The sequence below is a fragment of the Mauremys mutica genome, chromosome 22, assembly GCF_020497125.1.
Source record: "Mauremys mutica isolate MM-2020 ecotype Southern chromosome 22, ASM2049712v1, whole genome shotgun sequence".
Classification (NCBI taxonomy): Eukaryota; Metazoa; Chordata; order Testudines; family Geoemydidae; genus Mauremys; species Mauremys mutica.
In genome coordinates, this window is record NC_059093.1 from 23,031,993 (window position 1) to 23,044,265 (window position 12,273).

General features: G+C 44.9%; 1 protein-coding gene across 1 annotated transcript in view; it reads left to right on the forward strand.

Moving 5' to 3' along the window:
* Nucleotides 1-8,926, forward strand: part of LOC123354629 (E3 ubiquitin-protein ligase TRIM71-like) — a 33,748-nt gene extending 24,822 nt beyond the window's left edge. Inside the window, exons 3-4 of the mRNA XM_044996743.1 lie at nt 5,267-5,401; nt 7,402-8,926. Of these exons, the coding sequence (XP_044852678.1) occupies nt 5,267-5,401; nt 7,402-8,853 (1,587 nt within the window). The 3' untranslated portion in view covers nt 8,854-8,926. The remainder of the gene's footprint in view (nt 1-5,266; nt 5,402-7,401) is intronic.
* The last annotated feature ends 3,347 nt before the right edge of the window (nt 8,927-12,273 follow it).

The window sequence follows — 12,273 nt, forward strand, 5'->3', positions numbered from 1 at the left end:
CCTGACTCTAATTAACCTGTAACGAGTCAGGTGAGGCCATTAAGCTAATGTGACCACCTGACTCTAATTAAGGCCCTGCTGATACTATACAAAGGGCTCACTCCAGTCAGGCAGGGGAGTCAGGGAGCCAGAGGAGAGGAAGTGCGGCTGAAGGGCTGGTTACTGAAGACACCCTCAAACCATCGTTAAAGGAGCCCTAGGGTAAGGGTGAAGAAGGGAGAAGCAGGAGAGCTGTGGGGGAGTGGCCCAGGGAAATGTAGCAACTCTGGCAGTGAAAGGTTGTCTGCCAGCAACTGCTACCATTAGGGTCCCTGGGCTGGAACCCAGAGTAGAGGGCGGGCCCGGGTTCCCCTCAACCCACCACTACAGGAACAGCTCCTGGAAGGGGAAGTCAGGTCCCTGTCAGGACAGGAGGCTGAACAGAGACTGTGGGAGTTCTCTCACCAACCTCCTTGCAGCCTATGATGAAAAGGGCTCAGTAGACTGTAACCCTGGCCCTAGAGAGAGAAGGGCTACGTGGAGGGTCGCAGTGAGCCACTGAGGCTAGCATAAACCGCCTAGAAGCACAGGACCCACGGTAGCAAGGTCAGAGCTCTGCCACAGACACCCTTTTAGATACCTGAAAACTGCTATCATGTCCCCTCTCAGTCTTCTCTTTTCCAAACTAAACAAACCCAATTCTTTCAGCCTTCCTTCATAGGTCATGTTCTCTAGACCTTTTAATTATTCTCATTGCTCTTCTCTGGACCCTCTCCAGTTTCTCCACATCTTTCCTGAAATCATGGAATCATAGAATATCAGGGTTGGAAGGGCCCTCAGGAGGTCATCTTGTCCAACCCCCTGCTCAAAGCAGGACCAATTCCCAAGTAAATCATCCCAGCCAGGGCTTTGTCAAGCCTGACCTTAAAAACCTCTAAGGAAGGAGATTCCACCGCCTCCCCAGGTAACCCATTCCAGTGCCTCATCACCCTCCGAGTGAAAAAGTTTTTCCTAATATCCAACCTAAACCTCCCCCATTGCAACTTGAGACCATTACTCCTTGTTCTGTCATCAGGTACCACTGAGAACAGTCTGGATCCATCCTCTTTGGAACCCCCTTTCAGGTAGCTGAAAGCAGCTATCAAATCCCACGTCATTCTTCTCTTCTACAGACTTAATAATCCCAGTTCCCTCAGCCTCTCCTCATAAGTCATGTGTGCCTGCCCCCTAATCATTTTTGTTGCCCTTCGCTGGACTCTTTCCAGTTTCTCCACATCCTTCTTGTAGTGTGGGGCCCAAAACTGGACACAGTACTCCAGATGAGGCCTCACCAATGTCGAATAGAGGGGAATCATCACGTCCCTCGATCTGCTGGCAATGCCCCTATTTATACAACCCAAAATGCTGTTAGCCTTCTTGGCCACAAGGGCACACTGTCGACTCATATCCAGCTTCTCATCCACTGTAACCCCTAGGTCCTTTTCTGCAGGACTGCTGCCCAGCCATCCAGTCACTAGTCTGTAGCAGTGCATGGGATTCTTCTGTCCTAAGTGCAGGACTCTGCACTTGTCCTTGTTGAACCTCATCAGGTTTCTTTTGGCCCAATTCTCTAATTTGTCTAGGTCCCTCTGTATCCTTTCCCTACCCTCCAGCGTATCTACCACTCCTCCCAGTTTCGTGTCATCTGCAGACTTGCTGAGAGTGCAGTCCACGCCATCTTCTAGATCATTAATGAAGATGTTGAACAAAACTGGCCCCAGGACCGACCTTTGGGGGCACTCTGCTTGAAACCGGCTGCTAGACATAGAGCCATTGATCACTACCTGTTGAGCCCGACGATCTAGCCAGCTTTCTATTCACCTTAAAGTCCATTCATCCAGCCCATACTTTTTTAACTTGCTGGCAAGAATACCATGCGACATTATATCAAAAGCTTTGCTAAAGTCAATGAATAAAACATCTACTGCTTTCCCCTCATCCACAGACCCAGTTGTCTCCTCATAGAAGGCAATTAGGTTAGTCAGGCATGACTTGCCCTTGGTAAATCCATGCTGACTGTTCCTGATCACTTTCCTCTTTTCTAAGTGCTTCAGAATTGATTCCTTGATTCCAGTCCTGCTCCATGATTTTTCCAGGGACTGAGGTGAGGCTGACTGGCCTGTAGTTCCCCAGATCCTCCTCCTTCCCCTTTTTAAAGATGGGCACTACATTAGCCTTTTTCCAGTCATCCGGGACCTTCCCCATTCGCCGTGAGTTTTCAAAGATAATGGCCAATGGCTCTGCAATCACATCCGCCAGCTCCTTTAGCACTCTTGGATGCAGCGCATCTGGCCCCATGGACTTGTGCTCATCCATTTTTTCTAAATAGTCCCGAACCACTTCTTTCTCCACAGAGGGCTGGTCACCTCCTCCCCATATCGTGCTGCCCAGTGCCTAGAACTGGATACAATACTCCAGCTGAGGCCTGACCAGCAAGAGTAGAGCGGAAGAATTACGTCTCATGTCTTGCTCACAACACAACTGTTAATGCATCCCAGAATCACGTTTGCTTTTTTTGCAACAGCATCACACTTTTGACTCATATTTAGCTTATAGTCCACTATAACCCCTAGATCCCTTTCTGCCAAACTCCTTCCTAGACAGTCTCTTCCCATTCTGTATGTGTGAAACTGATTGTTCCTTCCTGAGTGGAGCATGTTGCATTTGTCTTTGTTAAACTTCATCCTGTTTATCTCAAACCACTTCTCCAATTTGTCCAGATCATTTTGAATTTTGACCCTATCCTCCAAAGCAGTTGCAATCCCTCCCAGTTTGGTATCATCTGCGAACTTAATAAGCATACTTTCTATGCCAATATCTAAGTCATTGATGAAGATATTGAACAGAGCCGGTCCCAAAACAGACCCCTGCGGAACCCCATTTGTTATACCTTTCCAGCAGGATTAGGAACCATTAATAACTACACTCTGAGTTCAGTTATCCAGCCAGTTATGCAACCACCGTATAGTAGCCCCATCTAAGTTATATTTGCCTAGTTTATCGATAAGAATATCACGCGAGACAGTATCAAATGCCTTACTAAAGTCTAGGTATACCACATCCACTGCTTCTCCCTTATCCACAAGACTCGTTATCCTATCAAAGAAAGCTCTCAGATTGGTTTGACATGATTTGTTCTTTACAAATCCATGCTGGCTATTCCCTGTCACCTTACCGCCTTCCAAGTGTTTGGTCTTCCTCTTGCTTCTAATGTATTGATAAAAGTCGTCTTGTTTCCCTTTATTCCCGTAGCTAGTTTGAACTCATTTTGTGCCTTTGCCTTTCTAATCTTGCCCCTGAATTCCTGTGCTGTTTGCCTGTATTCATCCTTTGTAATCTGTCCTAGTTTCCATTTTTATATGATCTCGTGGTTTAGCCAAGCTGGTCTTTTGCCACATTTTCTGTCTTTCCTACCCAGCGGAATAGCTTGCTTTTGGGCCCTTAATAGTGTCCCTTTGAAAAACTGCCAACTCTCCTCAGTCGTTTTCCCCCTCAGTCTTGATTCCCATGGGACCTTACCTATCAGCTCTCTGAGCTTCCCAAAATCCGCCTTCCTGAAATCCATTGTCTCTATTTTGCTGTACTCCCTTCTACCCTTCCTTAGATTTGCGAACTCTATGATTTCATGATCACTTACACCCAAGTGAGGCCCTAACCATACAACCCTGGTGTATTACACCTTTCATGCTTCTGAAAATGGTATTTAGAAAGGAGTTTATTCTTCTTGTGAAATCGAACGGGCCTTCACAGAGTAAAACACATTTTTTCTAAATTTTCAGTTATAGTAACATTTAGGTGTCACTTGTCTGAATATTTTTCTATCTCCTGTGGGCTCCAAGTGTGCCTTCTAATTTGACTCTTCTTTTTAATGTTTGCACCACACTTCTCTGACTGCATTGTATAAATGCTGATAGTTTCACTTTATTAAATAGAAAACAGGAAAGTTGACTACACTTGTGTTTAGAGGACTTGAAGTTTGTCTCTATCTAAGACTTGCTCATGTCTCTCCAAGTTTAAAGTGCCAATAGGCTTAATTTTATTTTCATGTGCCACCACTCCTTTCTCCAAGTCATATATAAAAAGTATTGCTGTCTACATACAATTGACTTGCATAGATTAGTACAGTGGTCCCCAAACTTCTGAGGGTCACAGCCCCAGCCCCCCTTACCCCTGTCCATGCCCCCACCCTGCCCAGGTCTGGGAGCAGGGCTGCAGCTCGGGGTAGTGATGGTGGTGGAAACACAGACAAGGGTAAGGGGGCTGAGGCTGGGGGTGGGTCTGGGGCCATGGCCAGGGGCCAAGGTTGGGGGTGGGAGTGGAGCCACAGCTGGGCTGCAGTGCAGGCCAGCAGTCTGGCCTGCGGCAAGGTCCAGCTTCGTTCCCAGCCTCTGCTCTGGGCCAGGAATGGAGCCGAGGCTGGGGGTGAGGCCAGGAGCCAGGGACAGCTGGGAGCAGGATGGAGCAGAGCTGGGGCCAGGGAGGGGCTGAGTGGCGCTTCCTCCCTACCTCTGTGGGGACTGGCCTGAGCACTCCCTGCACCTGGACGTTCCTTCATACCCCCCTGTGGGGGCATGCTCCGCACTTTAGGGGGACCTCTGCATTAGTGGAAAGCAGAAGTCTTACTAGAAGACTAGACTTGTATCCTGTAGCAAATGTATTGTTAGTCTAAAATACTTGGGGATAAGAAGGTCATTTTGAATTCTCAATACACATGTCTAAAAAATGTAGGTTTGATATCGGACTTAATCAACATAAGGTAAAGTAATTGGAGATATACCAATCTCCTAGAACTGGAAGGGACCTTGAAAGGTCATTGAGTCCAGCCAGCCCCTCGCCTTCACTAGCAGGACCAGGCACTGATTTTGCCCCGGATCCATAAGTGGCCCCCTCAAGGATTTAACTCATAACCCTGGGTCTAGCAGGCCAATGCTCAAACCACTGAGCTATCCCTGTATTAACGTGAATCCTGTGTCAGTGCTGGTATCAGTGGGGGTTGCACAGGCTATATTGGGGAAGCATTTGGTCCTATGTATTGAATTTTGTATAAATTCCAGCATCTAATATGTGAAACTGACATGATCTCAGGAAAACTACATGAAAACAGCTGCTTTGAACTTTGTACTACAGCAGCATTATGAGAGCCCGTTGACCTGTTTCTGTTCAGTGCTGGAGGCCTTGGATTAAATGTAAGCGCCATCATCTAATGCAGTTTAAATTGGTTTGACTGTGTGTCGTGTTTATTCTCCAGCTGAGTATTGAACAGGCCCAAGCTGTGGCAGAGCAGGTTGAGATGAAAGCAGAGGTGCTGCAGTCTGCAATCAAAACTATGACATATCGACATAAGAAGGCTCTGGAAAAACGGGAGCGTGAGCTGCTATGGAAGGTTAAAAGCTTTTTATATAGGTATATTTATCTGTGCTAGGTACTAACAATTAACCTTTAATATGGAAATCTGACCTGTCTTTAAGTTAGAATAGGGCCATGTTATGATACCCTTGTGTTGAGTTGTATTTCGAGTAGTAGTTACAATACAGGTAGTCCCATTTTAAAATTGAGTTGAGGTTTAAGGTATTTTCATCATGAATGAGGATGGTAGAATCTGGCACATGCTGAATATATATTGATTAGATTCAAAATGTGTACTTTTAAGAACAAAAATTTACTGTCAGAGGAATGAATAGGAAATGCAGTAGCCCTGATTATTGCTGGATCCGTAAACAGAGTTGGGCAAAACACAGGATTTCTGGTTCACAGAGAAATTTTGAAATTCAATTTCTGTTGGACTTTCTGCACGGCCCAGCAGCAGCACTGCACAACTCTGGGAACAGGAGCAAAGAATCCTGTGGCACCTTATAGACTAACAGACGTTTTGCAGCATGAGCTTTTGTGGGTGAATACCCACTTCGTCGGATGCAAGAGTGGGAACAGGGCTTCTTCAGTTATTAAACAGAGGAATTCTGACTTCTTCTTTGAGTGATGGTCCCTGTTATATTCCACTGAGGATTTACGTGCATCTGCAGCTGGAGATTTTGAAATTCATAGTGTCTGTTGGTCCGCACTGAGCCCTTGTCTTGCCTCATGCTTTCGTCCAAGGTTTCAAAGGGCGAGGCGGACCGACCGCATTTCCAGTTCCTTCTTGCTGCTGCATGGTCTGGGTTGGAACTGTTAGTGTCCTCCTCTCTGCGTGATGCACTTAAAAATACACAATTGTACATAGCCAGTTTTAGAGTGGTTTATTGTTTTTATAGATGGTTTATAGTTTTTAGGAGTAGAATTGGGTTTTTGGAGTCATTTCTTACTCTCCCGCTCCCCCTCCCCTCCAATGAGGAAACCTCAGGCTTTAAAATATGCACCTGCTGCCTGTGTTCCTTCTCAGTTCAAGCCTCCAGGGTGATTACAGACAATTTAGTATGTATCTGTAAAAGAGGAAATGACCAACTGCTGATCGTTTTGACAAAGTTTTTCTTTTAACTCAGTACATCCGGGGAGGGCGGGGGGGGGGGGGGAATGTAAGTAGCATTCAGAAGTGATTAGTGACTTTCTAGTCACTTTTGAATATTAAGCCTTAGGGATCTGTTCTAAGGAAGGGAGAAACTGCATGCCTTGTAAATTTAACAACACATGTCCACACTTCACCCTTGCAGGACTTCTTCCTTCATCTATTAAACAATCAAGCAAACATATAACTGCAGCCTTCAAACACTATGCATATTGAGCAGCTGGACACACTACCTGACATTTCTGAATGTTTGCTTGGCTGCATAACTGATGGTGGAGTACACTCTGCAACAATGAAGTGATTACACATTTCATTAACTTTCCAAAGGCATGTGTGTTTGCCATTAACATCTTGAATGGATTGCTAAAGTACTGAAGAAAAACATGTATTAAAATAAATAGGCAAAAAAATTGTCACTCTGCCTATAAATCCTACTATGCCAGTCACTTAGTGCTCCTTGTGACTGGAAGATGGGACAATTGCCAAGCAAGGAGACTATTTTTTAGTTAATAATAATAATAATTAATAATAATGACCTTTCTTTTAAATAGCAAACTGTTGCAGCAGAACTTAATGGCAGAAGTGTGTATTGCTTTTAATTAAGGCTGTATTTGTCAGAGGAGGGACCAGTGATTCTCAGCAGGTTCATTTTGCAATAAGCATCCACATTTCCCCTAATCATTTTCCTCACATGGACCACATCTTCATAGAGAGTTTGTCCTGCAGACCAGTTCCCCTTCCATTCATGATCTCTTAACATCCCTGTGGCAACTACACTACAATATTTTATGTAGGAATTAGAAAAGCACCACTAGAAAAACATTTCTGCACTGCTAGCTGTCTTTTAATATAAATGTAATGCATTTGTTTTGTTTGTTTTTAAGGTAGAAAAGATTAATCAAGTCAAATCCAAGTCTCTTTACCTGCAAGTTGAGAAGTTGCGTCAGAATCTAAATAAACTGGACAACACTATTAGTATAGTTCAGCCGGTCCTAGAGGAGGGTCGTAGCATGAATATTCTCTTCGCTCGGGATTGCATGCTGGCTCAAGTGCAGGAGCTGAAGGATGTGAGAGGCCTTCTACAGCCGCAGGAGGATGACCGAATCATGTTCACTCCTCCTGACCAGTCTCTGTATACAGCCATTAAATCAATGGGGTTTGTCAGCAGTGGGGCTTTTGCTCCTCTGACCAGAGCCACTGGGGAAGGTCTGAAACGTGCACTACGGGGCAGAGTGGCCTCCTTCACAGTGACATGCTACGACCATGATGGTGACCCACGCCTTTCAGGGGGTGATATGATCTCTGCAGTGGTGATGGGTCCTGATGGAAACCTGTCCAGCACATATGTCCATGATCAGCAGAATGGAACCTACCTGGTCAGTTACAGACCACAGCTGGAGGGAGAACATCTAGTCTCTGTCATGATGTGCAATCATCACATAGAGAACAGTCCGTTCAAGGTCATAGTAAAATCTGGGCTCGGTTACATTAGCATTGGACTATCAGGGCTTTCATTTGTCAGCGAGGAAAACAACGATGGCAAGCTGTGTCGCCCCTGGGGAGTTTGCGTAGACAGAGAAGGGTACATCATGGTGGCTGATCGCAGTAATAACTGCATTCAGGTGTTTAAGCCCTGTGGCACCTTTCATCACAGATTTGGCACCTTGGGTTCTGCGCCTGGCCAGTTCAATCGCCCTGCTGGTGTTGCCTGTGATATCTCGCGTAGGATTGTCGTGGCTGACAAGGCTAATCATCGCATCCAAATCTTTACATTTGATGGGCAGTTCATTCTGAAATTTGGGGAAAAGGGAAACAAGAATGGACAATTCAATTACCCATGGGATGTGGCAGTCAACGCCGAGGGCAAAATCCTGGTCTCTGACACAAAGAACCATCGGATTCAACTGTTTGGACCTGATGGTGGGTTTCTGAATAAATACGGCTTCGAGGGGGGACGCTCAAAGCATCTTGATCATCCCAGAGGTGTTACCTTCAATCGAGAAGGCTACCTGGTGGTAATGGATTTTAATAATCATCACCTTGTAGCTATTGATCCAGATTGCCAGTCGGCACGCTTCCTTGGGTCAAAAGGCACCAGAAATGGCCAATTCCTGTGCCCACAAGGCGTGGCTGTGGATCAAGAGGGGTGCACCATTGTGGCCGATTCTAGGAACCACCGAGTGCAGATATTTCAGTCAAATGGCAGATTTTTATGCAAATTTGGCACTCAGGAAAGTGGCTTTGGTCAAATGGACCGACCTTCAGGTGTAGCTGTCACCCCATATGGCATGATTGTTGTGGTTGACTTTGGAAACAATCGAATTCTCATCTTCTAATCTGTCTTGCCTGAATTAGGAAGAAACTGTCTCAAGGAAATTCTTTTTAAGAGAATGAAAAAAATACGTTAATTCAAACCCACCTCATCTTTAATTTTTTTTACAGATGAATGTACTTATCTTTTCTGCAGGGAGTGATCCTGTCAAGTTATAAATTCTATCAACCTCATTTTCTTTGTGTTCTCCGCCTCCCTCCTGCTCCCTCAGCAGTAAGTTTGACCTCTTCCCCACATGGGGCATCATGCACAAACATGTGTTGCTGTGCACATTAGGTGGTTGCGTGATGAAGGATTTGTGTTCTTGATCATACTTTGGTTTTTGGGGGATGGGCTGTTGGGGGGGGGGTTGTTTTTGTTTTAAGTGCTGCTGCAGCAGATAACTTATTCCTGTTCTCCTTTTTATAACTCATAGTGTTTTCAGCATAGAGATGTGAAGTCTGGTGGAATTTCTATTGACCTTCACCATGTCATATTATGTTGCTGCACAAGACTGGAGAAGCCCACATGCCTGTCTTTATTTGTGCAAGGCACTAACTCCTTTATAGGTTTGTAGAATACTTTTCAGTCTATGTAGTAGCTTCCTTCCGAGGAAGAGATATCCTGTTCCCGAGTTTTGCTTTGTTTCCCTCCTAAAGGGACTAAAAAGTTTTTAACGAGTTTGTAAGGTGTGTTTAGTCACTCAGATTGGCGGGGGGAGGGGAGGGTTCTTACTGTATGTGACTATTGTTTGTATTGTGCATTACTTGTCATGCCTATCTTGGTTGGTAGTTGATACATTTTAAGTAAAAAGAGTGAGGGCCCATACATACTATTTAATTTGGTCCTTGTGTTGAGACATAGCTTCACAGAAATTGGAAATATCAAAAGCAAATGGAAGCTCTGTCCAATTAAGACCAGTGTAACAAATTCTGTAGACAGTTTAAGTCCTCGCTTGATTTACTGTAGATACAAGCCCATCTTATAAAATGTAATTACTCAATTAGAAGTATTGTCATCTTGATCTAGTTCAGCACAGTAAAGCCATGAGCTTTGAGAATGATTCTGTCAGTTCTTGGCAGTTGTGCACCTTGAACCAATTGCTCTTGTAGTTTCCTGTTCTCTACTTTTCTATTTTGTGATTAATCGTGCTGTTTTCCTACTAAGAAAAAATGCTCAGTGGGATAGACATTGTTCTGAGCAGCTCATTAAAAACAGAACATTTATAACTGTTAATGGAACAGGTCATGTCAAAAACCCCTGCCATTAACACAACCTCCCATCATCCAAAAAAGGGTTCACTTGTCTATTTAGACAAAAATTGCTGGGCTTTGTAACTTAAAATGTTACGTACTGCAAAGAAGAAAGCATGACAGGTTATGGGCAAACTGTTACGTAGAACAAACTAACATGTTAGAGAACTCTTGTGTTAATGGAGGCTTCTGAATGTATCTTTGTCGTCCGTAGAGAAGGCTGAAGGATGTAGCAAGGAGATGATGTATCAGCTACTGGCAGCCTTAAAACAAAGTCAGTGTCTCTGTGGACTTTAAAATGTTCCTATGCAGTTTTTTTATTTTTGTTTAATCAAATAAATGTGAGTTTTTCATGGCAAGCTTGGGTCTTGTGTGTGTGTGTGTGTTATCCATTTAGAAAAACATTCTGTTGCATCCTATAAAAAAGGACAAAGCACATTGTGGAGAAAGTGAAACTGGTCCTCTGTAAATGATAAAGCTTCTAAAACAAAAATTGAGGAAGTGTATGTCGTGTTCTGAAAGACCAGAGGAATAAAGTATAGGAAATATGAGACCTTTGTTAAAAATACACCAAACTCTCTCTCCCAATAATATGCAGTTAATAGTAATTTGTTGCAAGGCCAAAATATTTTCAATTTAACAAATAGGTTGGTTTTGCACCGTGCCTTTATAAATCAATATCACTTTTGTGAATGAAGGACGGACTTTGGTTAAGGCAGTTCTTCCAGAGAGTTCCAGTGTAGCCATGGGCAAGTAGCTTAATTGTGGTGCCTCCATTTCTTCATCAGTAAAATGTGGATGATTCTCCTTTACCTCTCGGGGTGCTAAATTTGTTGTTTGTGAAGTGCATTGGGGATCCTATGGCAGGCACAAGTGCCAGGCAGCACAGTCTAGTTTAAAGATTGCATCAGAATTGGTCATGCAGGCAGCAGCCCTGTTTAGCCCCCACGGCTTTGGACAAATGTTGAAAGAAAACATGGGGAGGGGGGTCTGCTGTAGAGTTGGAGATGAGAGACAAACATCTACCCCAGCTCCTCTGTCCTCTAGACCCCCCTGCCCACCCCCTCTTTCCTCCTCTAGCCTTCGGAGATGAAAGGGGTCTCGTGACTCTGGGGCTTCTGCCATCACCCCTGGTGGGTTGAGGACAGGCTGGCCCATGGCAGGGAGCCCCCAGTACAGTTTAACCAGCTGAGACTGAGGTGGAAAGAGGGGGGGAGTGGACCCTGTTAGTAAGCGGGGGAGCCATGGTGGGTGAGTGGGGCAGGTTGGGGGGGGGAAGCTGGACATCATGGCACAGTGTGGGGTTGGTAGTGTCAGTAGGAAGGGCTGGGGTTGGATGGATGGTGTGGCATAGTGTAGGGTGAGGGTCTGTCTGGCTAGGAATTAATAAGTCAGTTTTAGAATACAGACATCAAGAGCCAAATTCTGAATGGCTGTGTCCTGTACACACCTTCCCAGAAAACGGCTCCATAGGGTGTGTGCCCGGCTCCCTCCCCTGAATGTGAAGGGCCCATGCAACGGGAAAGCTGAAAGAACAGACCGGTCTATACGGAGTGAAGGGAGGTCTCATTATGCGTGTGTAGCTGAAGTTGCATAACTTAGATCAGTTCCCCTTCTCCCCCCACCCAGTGTAGACCAGGCCATAGAGAATTGCCAGTTTAGGCCCACAAGGTGGCCAGCTGACTGGTTGTCCCTTTCATGGCTTTAATACCTCAGGCAAAACAATAACCCCCTCTGAGCTCATCAGTGTCACCCTGGATATACCTTGGTGCCCCTACACAATGGCTGGTTTTCCTTGCTATTTCCCCTCAGAGTCCGAGTCCTACTCAGAAATCTGTAGACACAACCTACTTGTCTTAACTAAAGTGACAGCTCAGTGGCCCTGTATTCTTCCCTTTTTTTTCCTTAAAAGGGACAAAAATAGTTTTGTTTCCATTAACTCCTCCTACTCTCTCTTTCACATTGAATTCCTAGCAATTGCCTGAGGTTTTCCCCCCCCAAAACATGAAGTGTCATGTTGTAACTGTATTACTTTTAAATGCTCTATTACTGTTTATTTTTTAAAACCAAACTCGAAGAGCAGCCTAGTGAGCCACATTATCTGGTTGCCGATAGAGCGCCCTGGTTAGGATTTGTTGTGTATTGCTCTTGTATATGTATATAGCTTCAGATTTCAGGGACTGAAGTTTGAG